Consider the following 16,317-nt stretch of genomic DNA (forward strand, 5'->3'; position numbering starts at 1 on the left):
CGGGTGGGCCCCCTCCCCAATGCAGTTAGATGTCCCCCTTTAGCTGTCTTCCAGTTTGACTTGGCCACAGAGTGGCCAGAATTCCCACATCTGGGGCTGAATTTTGTTGAGCCCCCAATGTCGGGTTCCGTGGCGCTGGTCCAGAAGATTGCTGCAACCTGCCACGGAACAGAACTCGATTTTAACTATTTAAATAAATCTCATGAATACATTTACCTACAATTCCCCACGATCTTACTGACGGGTGGCGCTCATGCGCCTTCACTCTCCCGCCCAGGAAAAGCTGGCGTTACCGAAGTGGGAAAGGGGGCACCTTTGGATCTTTAGTGAAGTTGGGGGGAGGGAACGGGTGACCTGGGCAGTTTGCGCATTTGAGGGGGTGGGGAGGGGGAAAGAGGTCAAATCTTCAATGTAAATGTTCTGGTGGAGGGGGAAACGGGGTAGCCATTCATTTTCATTGTATTGGTGGGGGGGGGGGGGGGGGAATGGGTCAGTAACTTACTGGTAATGTAATGGGGGAGCAGGAGGGGGTTCAACAGTGCAGGTCTGGCAGTTAGAAATGGTGCTGGCACCTGTGCGGATGCAGCTGATACGTTCATGGCATTGCAGAGCCCTCCCCTGCCACCTGATTGGGTGTGGGGGGGGGGGGGGCAGCCCATCCTTTTGTATTTAAATGACCTGCCACGGGCTGGATCGCGGGGGCATGTAGCCATTATTTATTTCGCCCCCCGCCAGGAGTGGTGGCGAGAGAATTAACCTCAGCCCCTGGAGTGGCGAGCTGCCTGCCAGCACTCATTGGCACATGGCAGCTCATCCAAACTTTGATGAAGCCCATCCACTTTGTGCCCAGCTAAATATCAGCCCTATAGTTTCGCTTTCTGACCAACTGCCAAACACATACTCCAAAAAAAAATCTATTTATATCCTAAGCATTTAAAAAGAGAACAAAAGCATGGAACAACAAGCAGCTTGGATCGGAAACTTCTGTGATAGGTTTGACTAAATTAATTTGGAAATACGGGGTTTCTCATGGTTGCATTGCTAGTCTGACAACATTGGTCTATGTTTGCATTGACTGATCTTTGTATTACTTTGGATATAGCCACTGGCTTGTTCTTCTACCCCTTTGCCTCCATTTTTGTCACAAAAATATTATTGCGTACTGCTTAAAATCTTAAAAAGTGGTTTAAAGGCAGCATGAAACTAAAGACAACGAATCAAACCCATTGCTTTCATAAACCAAGCGCAATCCACTTTGTTCAACTGATTTAATGACCAAAGGGACAACTCTGCATCATGAATCAGTGTGACCTAGGGCCCTAAGTTATGAAGAAAGACTCTCAGAGCTCTGCAACTGCATTTGCCTTGAAGAAATGTTGGCGGAGACAGGATGTGGGTCTTAAAATTTTTAATTGCTTCAGATAAAATAGATTTCTCCTAAGTACTTCAAACATAAGCTGGACCTAGGGGACAGAGGCATAAAATTAACAATTAAGATTTAAGATTAGAAGTGATTTTCTTTTCCTAAGCAATACTGCATAGGTCAAGTCACTTTTTCAACATTCCTCATCTCAATAGATGTTTGGGGTGAATTTTACAGACCCCCCACCCCTCGATGTCAGGGGTCTTGGTGGGGGGGAGGGGGGGGGGGCGAGCAGAAAATGCCTCTGGCAGAGGCCTGCCACAGGCCTTGCTGCCAGGAAGGCCCAGTCTGATACTGCCGGCAGAGGCAAGGCCTCGTGGCAGCCCTCCTGCTGCTCGGCGACGGGACACCCATTAATATATTTAAGTCCAATAAAATTAATGAATTAATCAGACCCACACCTCGTCTTCCGTCCGCTGTGATATTGGTGGTGGTGGCTGGCACTCCCACACCTTCGGATCCCCGCCCGGGGAATCGAGACGGAACACTGGTGGGGAGGGGAGAGCAAGTAAGTTTTTCAGTGCGGGAGGGAGGGGAGGGGGGTCAAAATAATATCACTGGTGTAGGGGATGGTGGGAATTGGTAAAGTGTAAAGTATATGAGCTTGGGGGGGGGGGGGTGGTGGGGGGAGAAGGTCAGATGCACAAGGTGTTTTGGGGGGGGGTGGGGGGGGGGAAAGAAGAGGGCAGGTAATTAATTCTAAGGTTATTGGGGGGGTGGGAGAGATGCAAGAAACATTTATTTAATTCTTTAAAATCAATTTTACAGCAATATATCTTTAAAAATTTAAACTGAAATGTAGGGCTCCAAGCCCTTAAAAAAATGGCGTCAATGCCTGTGCAAAGGCTGCTGATGCTATTGATGGGGACGGACAGCCCGCACCCCCCCCCCGCCCCCACCACGTCATCGGGGCGGGCGCTCTGTCCTGGCTATTTAAATGAGCCGCTGCACTTAATATCATGGCGACTTTGACCTGTGGCTTGCACGTGCAGGCCGCCATTGTTTTAGCTCACTGCCGTATTTCGGCCTGTTATTTCACCTGTGTTGAAATGACTTGTACATGAATCCAATCCTTAATACTTATGAGCTGTTTTCCTGTGTATCCTAAAATATATATTTGGTCAGCAGGTTATTTTGACCTCTTTATTCGGTCACTGTGATCCAAGCTCTTGCTTGATTTTCCCATCTTCTCAAAATAAATATATTATATTCCCATAACCCTTTCTAGCATCATTGAAAAATTCAATTTATCTTCTGTTAATCCTTCTAATTTCCATGAAAATGAGTTCAGGTTTGTCCCTCCGAGATTTTATACTGATTTTTGGTCTTTATTGTATTGTAATTAATATTGCAGTACGACAATCACTAGAATCCAAGTATTCACCCACTGGACGGGCTGGATCTTGTTCTCCTCTGACGGTGGGTTTCGTGGTGGGGGGTGCTGGAGAATCGGAACGGCAGCGGCCGCCACAGAACCCGTGCTGGCATTGCCGGTTCCAATTCTCCAGGGGCCGGGATAGGCAGACAACAGCCTTCCTGACCAGAGGCCAAATAAGGGCCTCTTCCCGCCGCTGGCGGGATCTTACCAGCGGCAGGAGGGATGTATCCGCTGCGTGGGGAGGTTGCCTTGGAAAACAAAGCACCCTCCCTGCAGGCTTGGTGTGGGTGGGGAGGGGGTTCCCTCCTTCATCGGTGATTTGTGGCCCACGGAGGACCCCACCGGGAATCAATTCACTCCCCTGGGACACCCCTCCACCTTGACTGAACACCCACCACCACCCCACCCTCCTCCAGGGCCTTCCAGACTGGCTCCGCGACCCTCCCTCACCTACCTGTATTCCGGGATTACAACGCTGGGCCTGGGTCCGAGGCCTCTGTAGTACCAGCAGTGGCCACCACTACCAGTGGCATTGCCGATACTGCTGAGCTGCTGACCCTGTGATTGGCCAGCAGCTCAAGGGTGGGATCCCCATCCCTATTACGTCTTCAATGGGATGGGAATCCTGCCTCCTTAAACTTTCACCCCAAAAGACTGGAGGATCACTCCAGGGGACTGAAAAAATGCAGAGGCGGGGCTTCCCTGCCTATTCGGCCTGGCCCTGGGAGCCCCGCGTCCTGCACAAAATGCAGCCCGACATCTAAACTGTCAATTTACCGAGTCAGCTGTTTGATGGAAATCACCTAGTTAAAGACAGACATGAATACTGTGCAACTCTGGAAGTGCTGTTAGCATTGAAACCAAAATGCAATTACTTTGTGTGAAAAAGGATAGCCATGAAATACATGCTTGGGAACACACACACACACACCTCATTCCCCATACCTCTCCACTCAGTAGCTGACCCTGCATCCTATGTTGGGAATTCTTTCCTTGAATGTTAAACCTCAAATATTTGCACAGTTGTTGTCCTATTAGCAGCGTGAAAACATGCATCAGCTATCTGTAGTTGCTATTCATAGCATATATTACCTGCATAATCTCAGGCAGTGCAGCAATTTTCCACAAGTTGCTTAAAATTTTTCATCCATCCCAAGTTTAGAATCAGTCTGTACTCTGCTGATATTTTTGTGGCCAGATGGTTGAAGAAATAACCACCTCTCCTTCTCTCACCACCAGTGCATTGAGGACTGGGCGAGCATATGATATGTAGAGCATAACAACAAAGAATAGCCTGAGGTTATACTGACCATGTTCATCCCAAGAAATATTCCTGCAACTTATGTGGCCTTTGTAGGCACTCATACTACATGTTACTTGTGTTCTTTTCTGGTGCAAGACTGTCTCATCTTTGACTATATATCAATAATACTGACAGATTTGCAAAGAACCTACAACATTAAAAAATCCTTGAAATAGGAGGTCGATAATGCAGCCAATATTGAAAACTCAAATAAAAACTTTGAGATTTAGGAGTGCAATGACATTTACAACCCCTGCTTGTTGTAACTCAGGCATTTTTCAAATGAATGATGTGTCTGTAGTGTTTATGTCAGGATACAAAATTATCAGTGAAACATGACAGGCCGGTATTGACTCAGTGATGGCATTTCTACTCAATCTAAACTTACATATCAAAGTTTCATATAGAAAAGGGATTCAAAATATACAAGTGTCTATTCTTGACAATCATCAGAATAAAATACTGTGCTTGTGCAAATCTGTGGTATGCTGTAAAGGAACAGCAGGCTTATGTCATACATCAGTATTCCATCACTACTAAATAAGAAATATTCACTACTTTGCAAAGCTATTCAGTTCGAAACCATGCGCAGAAGTTTTGGGCCCAGCCAAGATCAGGAATGAAGGCGGACGGGGTCCGACAATACCGGTGTCGGCCAGCGTGCTGGTTTCCTGCCCCGCCCCCCCAAGAGGCTGGCAGCCAATTAGGTTCATTAAGAGTCTTGTTAAGGGCAGTTAAAAGAGGTTGACTGGGATTATCCAGTCAGCCTCCAGTTGCCCGGCGTGGGGGAGGGCAGTTTTAATGTCTGGGGTGCCCGTCTCCAGGCAGGTCTACAGGCCCTCCTTCCCTGCTCAGTTGGAGTACAGCCAAAGGCAACCCTGTGTAGGGATTTCCTCCCTGCCCACCACCCAACACCTCCCCCTCTGCCACCCCCAGTGGTGGCCTGGCTGCTTTTTCTATTTATTTGAATTTTTAAGGAAGTTGGTGAGAGCGCATCTTCATGTTGAAGCACTCTCTCAGTTACTTACCCTTTACTGCAGCTTTCTAACTTCTAATCCGCTCAAGCTGAATGGCCTCATTGCCCCTCCAGCTTTGAGAGTCCACCTGCCAGCTTTAATTGAACAGGGAACTTGTCTCTATGCCAATTAAGGGGCGCCCAAGTCAAAATCCCAAAGAGTGACCGTTTCCACCCCCCAGGGAGGTTTGGGACCCGGATATAGTCCGACTCCTGTTTTCCACCCCCGAAGCAAAAATTCAGCCCTATTTTCTTAATCATCTTCAACACCGTTAATAATTTCAACAGGTTCTGGCTAGTGCTCTTTAATCAGCCCATTAGCTAAGTCAACTAGCAAGTTAATTTTGAAATTCAAAGCTCCATGAAACTATGGCGACCAGTGCATGTAAACATTATTAAAAGAATGTAAAATCAAAGGGGCAGCTTTTGATGCAAAATACTTTTTTCTGTATCGATAACATTCAGCAGTACCAATATTGTATCAGTCAAAAAAAGTTATTAGCAAACAAGCTGCAAGAATAATTTAGAACCAATTTTCACTTGTTTATAAATTTTGCAACTTATTTTAATAATTTTCTCACTCAACAAAAAGTACAAGTATATCTGTTTAAACATTTATCTGTGAGATAATGAAATCATTACAATAAAGGATTTCTTGTTATCATTTAGACTAACTTTCTGACTGGTTGTAATTTCATATTCATAAATTCAATCACCATACATCAATGGCCCCAAAAGGACATTGAAAATAACATGACTCACTATGAGAAATGCCAAAGATCCGTTATTATATAAAACATGCTCAGCAGACACAATGTCCATCAAACTTAATCTGAAAACTAAGCATTGCACATCAGACGTTACACTGAAAGGATCAGGAAAAGATCTCTTGAGGATTTGGTTCAAAAGAGAAGTGGGGAAAGAATTACAGAAAGACATGCTATTTTGGGAAAAGCGGGGAAGGGAGGAGAGTAAAGGTGAGACAACTTTTTGGGAGGAGGTGAGGATAAAGAGGAAGAATGACTGAGATTTCATACGGGTGACAGGGGTCTCGGCCTCCCGCAAAAGCGCTGGCAAGAACCCTGCTCCGCCCCTTCTGTGGGAGGCTCGCTGAATCGAGTGCAAATTAGGCACTTAACTGGATAGTGGTGGGCCTTCCACCAGATCAAGGACCCCAGTGATGGAAGTCCTGCCCTCTGAGAGCTGCCGTTCCAATCAGGGGCCAGCAGCTCTTTAACTGAGCAGTACCACTGCATAGGCAGAGCCTGCTGCCAATGGAGCACCCACCTGAGGCCCAAGAGCGGTGCTGGATCCAGGCCACAAATAGGTCAGGGCAGGAGCTGTCTCACGGGGTGGGGAATCACAGGGGTGGGGGTGCAGGAGCGTCGGCAGCAATGGGGGGGTGGGTAGCTCTCAGTGGCCCCCTTCCCCCCCACCCTCCCCCTTCACAATGCTGGGTCTCTCGTTCAGGCACTAAGCACCTTCTAACAAGGGACAACCCCCCGCACCCCCATGGCTCTGCCACCCCTGGAGCCGGCAAGCAACCCACTCGGTGTTTCTTGCTGTGCTCCCAGTGGGTCGACAGGCCCACCCACCGCTGGGCTAACTGGGCATTAATTGCCCACTTAAGGGCCCCAATCAGCAGTGAGGCGGGAAGGTCGTTCACAGGCCTTCCCGCCCTGAACTTAATTTTGGGGGAGGTGGGAAAGTGACGTGGTCCCCTCCCGCCACCATCCCACCCGATTACATGCTCTCCCTGCCTTCAAACCCACAGCGGGGGAACAGCATAAAATTCCACCCAATGTGTTGAAAAGGAGGGGAAAGAAAGATTCTATTTAGGCAGGCAGAGAGAGAGAGAGAGCGAGAGAGCGAGAGAGAGAGAGAAAAGAGAAAGCGTAAATGCCTGTTGAATGGGGGAGAAATCTCAGAGTTATAAAACAGGTGGAATGGACTTTTCAATATGGGAATAGTAACATAAACAAGTTAACTGCATGGCTGGCTGGATGATGCCGGAAGGAGATGTTCACATTCCTGGAACCAGTTCTGAGACAGGAATGGCCTGTACAGGCTAGACAGGTTTCATCTAAACCAGACCAAGACCAAGACCAATGCCCTTGCTGGCAGATTAACTAGTGCTGTGGGAGAGGGTTTAAAATAATATGGCTGGAGTGCCCAGACGACAAGTTGAAAAGCTACTCTAATTATCTTTCCTCATCCTAATTTGTATCTTTTCCCAAAGTAAAAATAGGAATAATTACAATTCACAACTATGACATCGTAAAGAATAATAATGGAATTTCGATTTTACATGTTTCTTTAAAGACAAACTTGATTTTTTGTGGTTATTTCAGTTGCTGACTCATCATTGTTCTTGCTTCCTCATTATGAAATTAACTTCTAAACTCTCACAACAACTAGGTATGGAAAACCTGCGTTAGTATGCTTAGTGACATGTGGATATATTCAGCTTCATTTGAGCTCCAACATCAATTTTTACTGACTTTTCAGAGCACAGAGCCAGAAGCAACATTAAGCTGAAGAGAATGACTGATACCATTTTGTGAATTTGAAGCAAATATGTCATTCAGATTTGAAATCGAGGAAAAAGATTGCCCACACTATTCATATAGGACTGAACAGGTCCAGACTGGTTAGTACATCATAATAGAATTTTGAAATTTTACAGGAAAAGAAATCAAACCAAAATATTCAAAGATTGCTTGCTGCTAACTTGTATCCACAAATATGCAATGGGACCACCCTGCATTACATGCAGATGTTGTCTATTAGCGGCAAGTGATAAATGGACAATTTTCAGAATTCTGATACTAAAACATGCTCTTCTCTAAAGGGCAGCATTAATTACTCACATGTGTAATAAAAGCCAGGCACAAAATGCTTCACGATGCTAATAGAAATGATAAAATTCTATTTCATTCTTGTTTAATGACATATAGACTAGGGTACTCTTCTTATGAAAAGAGCTTCATGTTTAATAAATAGTCTATGCAAAATTTTGCATAGACATGAACATCTCTGCCTGAAAGTCTGGAGATTTCAAAGTTTTGAAGCCCTGTAAGATCTAGACACCCACCACACACATGCCTGGATCATGGCCCATAAAGGGGCAAATTCAGATGGGGACAAACTACCAGTACATTCCCCAAACCCCATAAAAAGCAATGAACCAGCTCTACACATTTTCTCCCACATAGGAAACAGTCGTGCTATTCCATTAAACCAAAAATACCAAAAGTGCTTCTGTTTGTGTGAAAAATATTGTTTTTGAGAATTCATAGTCAAACTGAAGAAATGTTAGACCAGTTTTTTTCAAGAGAACACTGAAAGGACTTGTTGACAACATTTACTGGTTGTCACATGACTCAAGTTAATCCCTGGTTAGTAGGGAAGATGTGTGCAGAGAAGTGACAGGTCAGAAGGTGGACTTTGTGTGTCTGAAATTGAACCTGAAAAATCAGCCTGAAGGGCAGAACCCCAACTCAGCGCAGCCTGCAACAGAAGAAGAAAAAGGAAGAAAACTTCGAAGGAGAGAGCTGCCAACAGAGAAGAAATAGGACAAACGGGACATCAGGCAAAATCTAACAGGCACCCATTTCAATGCAGAAAACCTCCAGTGCCAAGGCAAAAAACATCATGCACAGATCTATTATCATGACACATATACAGACTGAATTGTCTTGCAGCCACATGAAAAATGGCCCAGATGGATAAATAAAGACTGCAGAATACAATAAAATATGACCAAAAGACAGTCTTTATAATATGCAAGATATGTTACTATTTTCTCCTATTGATAGATCAGCATCAATTTCCCTACTTAAATTTGGTGCTGCATGAAATAAAGGAGACATAGGCAAAGATGGTGTTTCAAAAATGGTTTCTACAAGCATGAGGTAAATGTATTTGAAAATGTTGTCTTCACCATGATAATGTATGTACGACTTCTCACCCCATGTCTTTCTAGATGTAGGGATGCGCTCTGACTCCTTCCTAGCAGCAATACCACATGCAGTGTTTGGTTAACCTGGGAGACTTCCAATTTATTCTGAAGCAATGGGCAAGTGACCAACTGCATATCCCAATCTTGAAATTCAAGAGAACAGGGTATTTAAATGGTCACTGTTGATCTGACTCCTGATGAAAGGAGTCATACAAGAGGAACTGACTGATGGGATGAACAGGGTAAACTGAATTGACTTTTCTTGTTCTGACCCTTCATATGCTGTATGTTACTTGTGCAAAAAAAAATGTCGGGATTCATTCACAAAGTAAATCTTTACCACTTCTCAAGTCATAAAATTAATCATTAGAATTCTTCAAGTGGATCTCAGGTACTTGCATTTGCCTCCTACACTTTCAAAACAAAACAAAAAATACTTTGCACAAAAGAGTCCAGCTGGATTTTGCAAGTATCTTCATAAATCAATTTCTCTCTCGACATTACAAAGCAGAATGCCAAAGCTTTTATTTCGTCTCTGTGGAAGTAGGTGCCACATACAAAGTTTAAATTCACAATCCCATTGATTTCCTATTGCCTCTCGCTGCTAATACCAACAGATAATGGGTTTTTGACTTGAATTTATTCATCAATAAGACAACTGCACAACGAATGACCTTTTCAAAACTGGAGGCAAAAACAAATTTGAACAGGGCAAACGAACAAAGAAGAAATAGAAGCACAAATAGATTCCAGTTGCCTGGGCCAAGTAGGCCACAGTCTGCAGTTTGAAACACCTGTCATTTAGCAGTTCAAAAGTCCAGGAAAAAACAGTTCAGAGGGTTACCAGCTAAAAATTCTAAGTTCTAAATTCTAAAAGCTATCAAAATTGGAAAATGTACTTACTTGGCTTTGCAGTAATTAGAATCTTTTCTCCAGAAAGTGATGGACTAAATCTACTTTTCTCTGCCAGGTCCTCACTATTCCCAAATTCTACTACTTCAACCTGCTTTAACGGTACACTCCACTTAAGCAGGTACCTCAGTCCAGAGGGCATTATACCACTGCTGTCATGCTGGACTCTGAAATAAAAATCAAGCATTTAAATAGAACGTCAGGGAAAAATAACTGCTCATCTCGGTAAAACACAAACAAAATCGGCAATACTGGAAATCATCTAGCAACTGTAAAAAGCTCACTATGCGAGGAACAATTAGGAATGGGCAACAAAATACTGGTGTTGCCAGCGATGCCCACATCCCATGACTGAATTAAAAAAAAAGCAAGGAAAAAAAAACAATGAACACCAAGGCCTGGATTTGCAGCGAGAATATCAGTGAGATTATCAGTACTCCCTGTTATTAAGGGGTTAATTGGATGCAACGCCTGGTATCCGCATATGCGCAATTCATATGTAAAACAGGAAGTTGCTGTCCAATTTGGCTTGCTCCTCTACAAGCTTCACTGAACCAGTACCTTGCCAAGAGACTCAGCATTCAAATAGGTGAAGGGTATGAAATTGTATTTCATAGCCATTAGATACCCACTAAATATGCTCGAAATCTTTCAAGTTTAAGTAAATTTTTAATTACAGGATATGTTATAAGTACTGCCAAACAACCTCTCTGGAACTGAAAATATACTTTTACAAGTGTGGAGTCTCATTCCTTCAGATTTTAATTATTGTTGGAGATATTTAACTTTTAAAAAATCTCTTTAATTCCTTCACTTCTCTCTTAATTCTTTCTTTCCCTTTCGCTAAATGATTTGGCATTGAATTAAATATTATAACTTAAACTTCCTGGTTTATACTCTATGGGGGAGAAATTTGCTCGTGTAGCGCCACTTCAAATGGTGCTACGTAGACTATGTCAACTCCCCAAAGGCAGGCAGCACTGCATTATGCAACTGTGGGGCCTAAATGGGCTTCTTTGATGACATCAATGAGGAAACCCACACATGTCTTGCAGGTACTGTCCCACAACACTGCCTGCCCCTAGGGAATTGATTTAAGTCTGCATAGCGCTGCTTAGAGACAGAGTTATACAGTACAGAAACAGGCCCATCGTGTCGATGCTGGCCATCAAGCACCTATCTATTCTAATCCCATTTTCAAGCTCTTGGCCCGTAGCCTTGTATGTTATGGCTTTTCAAGTGCTTGAAGTGGTGCTATGCAACAATTTCTATCCAGCCATGTCTCAGTTAGGATTCTTCAGTCTGATTTGTTCAGGAGACAGACAGACACAGGTCCCAGATCTGCTGTAGGGGCCACTGCTTTGACTATATGGTAACCACAAAGCGCAGTGCAAAAGCCCACTCAAATTCTGTGGGAAAGTGTAAGCCCAACAAGTGACGACGGCCATTTATTTGTCGCTGACCTTAAAACCCAGGCCAGTGTTTTCAACAGGAATATCACTCAAATGAAGTGTTGTCTTCAGTAATTTTCTGTCAGCACTGCATTACGATATAGGTACAAGACAAAATTATGACAAATCGATAATGATCTAAATTGTGATCTACATAATATCTTTCATACTGACAGCACACTAGTATGATTTGATGAAAAAAACTAAAAGCAAGGCATTTATCTCCCTAATTACAGCAGAAGGATATTTCTCTTACATGATTTGCATATTATTAATGAACATGTACTGTCAAACCTAGTCAATAAAAACCAATGGGCAGCAAAATAACTTATTTCAAAATCAAGCATTCATTGTAGTAATTCCTCTGGTTATAAGATGATTTCCTCCAGGATGACAGAAAAAGGTGTGTTATATAACCAGATTTAATTATCACTTGGCAGATGGCAATAAAGGAGTAGGTCTAAATCTTCACAGAATGATCTTATTTAGTGACCCGAAGTGCTCTACACTAAAACAGACAGAATAGTTGTGCTAGGCTGCAACACAAGACAGTTGATTAAAGCCATAACAATTCAACAATCCTGTTATATTCTCAGACAGTTCATTACCATTTTCAATTCATTATTGGAGATGTTGCTTTAATTGCAATTTTACCGACCACTCAGTGTCAGTTTGGCTGAGATGGTAGTACCACCGAGTCTGAAGGCTGTAGGTTCAAACTTGGCTCCAGGACATCAGGTTTTACTTCTATGCATGGCAAGTTTATTCAGACTGACCAAGCCTAAATAACAATCTTTTCCGCTTCACTGCACATATCTGATGATAATTAAAATCAAACCCGAAGGCTCGGACTACAGTTAACCATTTAGTGTAGCAGCATTTCACCATTACGTTACAGCCGGGTACTTAGAAAAATTCAAGGTAATCAGGCAAAGTCAACATGGTTTTGTGAAAGGGGAATCGTGTTTAACCAATTTATTGGAGTTCTTTGAAGAAGTAACATGTGCAGCGAATAAAAGGGAACTGGTGGATGTACTGTGCTTAGATTTCCAGAAGGCATTTGATGAGGTGCCACATCAAAGGTTATTACAGAAAATCAAAGCTCATTGTATAGGGGGTAACATATTGGCATGGATAGAATATTGGCTAGCTAACAGGAAAGAGAGAGTAGGCATAAATGGGTCATTTTCTGGTTGGCAAAATGTGACGAGTGGCATGCCACAGCGATCAGTGCTGGGGCCTCAACTTGTTACAATTTATAAAAATGACTTGGCTGAAGGGACCGAAGGTATAGTTGCTAAATTTGCTGAAGACACAAATAGGTTGGAAAGTAAGCTGTGAAGAGGACACAAGGAGGCTACAGAAGGATATAGATAGGTTAAAAAGATCTGCCGAATGGAGTATAATGTGGGAAAATATGAAATTGTCCATTTTGGCAGGAAGAATAAAAAAAGCACATTATCTAAATGGTGAGAGACTGCAGAGCTCAGAGATGCAGAGGGATCTGGGTGTCCTAGTGTATGAATTGCAAAGGGTTAGTATGCAGGTTCAGGAAGCAATTAGGAAAGCTAATAGAATGTTATCGTTTATTGCAAGGCGAATTCAATACAAAGGTAGAGAGGTTACGCTTCAGTTACACAGAGCATTGGTGAGGCCACATCTGGAGTACTGTGTACAGTACTGGTCTCATTATTTAAAGAATGGACGGGTTGTCTTATGAGGAAAGGTTGGACAGGTTAGGCTTGTATCCGCTGGAGTTTAGGAAAGTAAGAGGCGACTTGATTGAAACATTTAAGATCCTGAGGGGTCTTGACAGGGTGGATGTGGAAAGGACGTTTCCCCTTGTTGGAGAATCTAGAACTAGGGGTCACTATTTAAAAATAAGGGCTCACCGATTTAGGACAGAGATAAGGAGAAATTTTTCTCTCAGAGAGTCGCAAGTTTTTGGAATGCTCTTCCTCAAAAGGCGGTGGAAGCAGAGTCTTTAAATATTTTTAAGGTAGAGGTAGATAGATTCTTGAAAAGGAAGGGGGTGAAAGGTTATTGGGGGTAGGCGGGAATGTGAAGTCAAGGTTACAATCAGATCAGCCATGATCTTATTGAATGGCAGAGCAGGCTCAAGGGGCTGAATGGCCTACTTCTGCTCCTAATTCATTTGCTTGTATGTTGGTATTACGCCCAAAAAATGACACTCTCAGGTATAAAATACAGTTCTTTTCTACTAAAAGTCTTTGTTTCCCCATTTTCTGTTTATTATGTTCTGCAACTGACATGTTATGGAGGAGAATTAAGTATAATATCATGCAGGCCCCCACCTGCCAAGAATGAGGCACACATATTTCACCACATGGACATTAAATTTTAAAATTGTTGTTGGGAAGAAAAGGTGGGCAATTACAAGGAATTGCCAAACCCCTGGCTGGAAAGACATTTTTTTTCATACTAGCAGACAGTGTTGGAACCAAGGAACCAGTCCCTGCCCCAATACACAGAAGAGACCTGGTCAAACCAGTCAGTCACATGACCACCTGCTGGCCAACTAGGGGATCTTAAAACAGAGAATTTGAACTCAGAAAATTGTTTGCTCCTGGACTGGAAAAAGACCTCTCTCCTGTCTGCTCTCATCTCGTTCTCACCAGCTTCGGAAACCACTGAAGACATATAAACCCCAAGAGAGAAAAACCTCCTACAGTGAACAAGGCTTAAGAAGAATACTGCGCCCCAACTAAAAGCAAGATCTAACTACAAGCAAGGACTACAGTGAGCTCAAAGTACAGTAACAAAAACCCCTCTTCAGAGACTGCCTCAACCTCTCTACTTTATTTTTCTTCTACTCTTTTCTGTCTCTATTTGCATGTGCGTATCACATATGCACGCTAGCATGGGGCACGGCGTATGCCCATAGGCGTTAACAGAATTAGAGTTTAAGCTTAAGTTTAATAAATTTCACTTTTCTCCTTTAAACCCAAGAAAGCCTGTTTCTTTGCCTTATAATTGGAAAGCGGTGAACAAGGATTCACCAAGGGGGAGCTCAAAACAGTGTGTTTAAAAACAAAACCCTGTTACAATAAGACCAGGTGAAGGCTAAAAGGGACCACAAGACACCTTTCTCATCTGGTCTTACCAATAACAAAACGTTAGTTCCCTCTCTCCCCGTTTGTCCTGAAGTCAATTTCTGTACCCCACATGGTGTTAGACAGACAGATCTGTGTCATTCGCTTTCCACCTGTACAGGATAGCAAGGTAAACATTGAGGAATATGTTGTTACAACCAAGGCAGGAGGAGTGCACTGTTAATTTATTCCCTAATGCAGAATGTCAAATCTTCCGAGCTATTCCGTATTAGCTAACCAGATAGTAGGAGGTTCAATTTGAGAACTGTCTTGGCCTCCTTCTGCCTCATCCTCACAATCCTTTTCATTCTTAAGTGTCCCTATTATTTGACATACCTGTACTTGCTTATCCTCCTCCCTGCGATCATATTGCTTTAACATATTGATATGACACAGTCGACTCTTCTCCCAGCGATCTGGGGTGTCTATCAAATAATTTATCTTACCAATTCTTTTGACCATTTTACACAGATCACAGAACTGTGCTTTTAATGGTTCACCCTGTAAAGGTAATAATACTAATACTTTATCCCCGGTTGAAGTGTTCGGGTCTTTGCATGTTTGCCTATTTTTTCATCGTGGTTTTGGATGCTTTAAGGTGTTCCTGAGCCACATTGCAAGCTTTCGTGAGCTGCTCCAGGAACACGGATACATAAGCTCATGCAGAACATTCATCCCTCTGTTCTAAAAACCTTTCTTTGATTAGTTTTAGAGGACCTCTTATCGCATGTCCATAAACTAATTCAAAAGGACTAAAACCTGTAGACTCATTGGGTAAATCTCCAGTGGCAAATAAAAGTCTAGCCCTTTATCCCAATCATGGGGATATTCATGACAGTATGCTCAAATCATTGTTTTGAGAGTTTGATGATACCTTTCTAAAGCTCCCTGTGTCTGTAGGGGATATGCTGAAGACTTTAGCTGTGTCATACCCAAATTACCGATAACTTCTTGAAATATTTTAGACATAAAATTGGAACCTTGATCCGACTGAACTTCAATTGGTACTCCATATCTAGTAAAGAATTGGGTTAACTTCTCCACTACTACCTGAGCAGTACTTGTCCTCAAGGGAATGGCCTCTGGGAATGGAGTAGCCATATCCATGATAGTGAGTATATATTGGTGTCCCGCTTTCGTTTTTGGCAAGGATCCTACGCAGTCTCCCAACACCCTACTAAATGGTTCTCCAATAACTGGTATGGGAATTCAAGGTGCCAGTTTTATGGTACGTTATGGTTTTCCCACAATCTAGCACATATGGCATGTTTTACAAAACTGCACCACATCCTTCGTAAGACCTGGCCAGTAATAATGTTGATTTATACGCAATTTGGTCTTCCAGATTCCCATATATCCTGCTATAGGAATTTCACGCGCTAACCTTAATAATTCCCAGTGATACTTAGGTGGTACCACTACCTGTCAAACAACCATCCATTCTTTATCCACAGGTCTCTAAGGCGGTCTTCATTTCCTCACCAGAACCCCATCTTTATCATCATAGCCTTCTGGAACTTCTTTTGCCTCAGCTTCTGTCAGAGCTGACTGTGCCATTTTATTTTACTCTGGATCAGCTTGTTGTGCTGTGATTAGAGAAGATTTGTTAAACATCTCATTTGGATTATCTAAATCCCCAAGGAAAGTTTCAGATATTTGGCTCTCTGTCTGTGGTGCCAATTTTACCTCTGACAAGAGAATTGTTGAGCCATTGCTCAGGTTACTACACATGAAGGAAATATTCCTGGAACTTTTTCCTGT

The 16,317-nt window shown here is 43.0% G+C and overlaps 1 protein-coding gene across 4 annotated transcripts in view; it reads right to left on the reverse strand.

The window, feature by feature from the left end:
* Positions 1-16,317, reverse strand: part of arhgef10 (Rho guanine nucleotide exchange factor (GEF) 10) — a 346,362-nt gene that overhangs the window by 109,188 nt on the left and 220,857 nt on the right. For all 4 annotated transcript variants that reach the window (XM_068021752.1, XM_068021735.1, XM_068021744.1 and 1 more), the window contains exon 18: positions 9,984-10,159. In XM_068021752.1, coding sequence (XP_067877853.1) covers positions 9,984-10,159 — 176 coding nt within the window. The remainder of the gene's footprint in view (positions 1-9,983; positions 10,160-16,317) is intronic.

Source organism: Heterodontus francisci, chromosome 3 (genome assembly GCF_036365525.1).
Source record: "Heterodontus francisci isolate sHetFra1 chromosome 3, sHetFra1.hap1, whole genome shotgun sequence".
NCBI lineage: Eukaryota > Metazoa > Chordata > Chondrichthyes > Heterodontiformes > Heterodontidae > Heterodontus > Heterodontus francisci.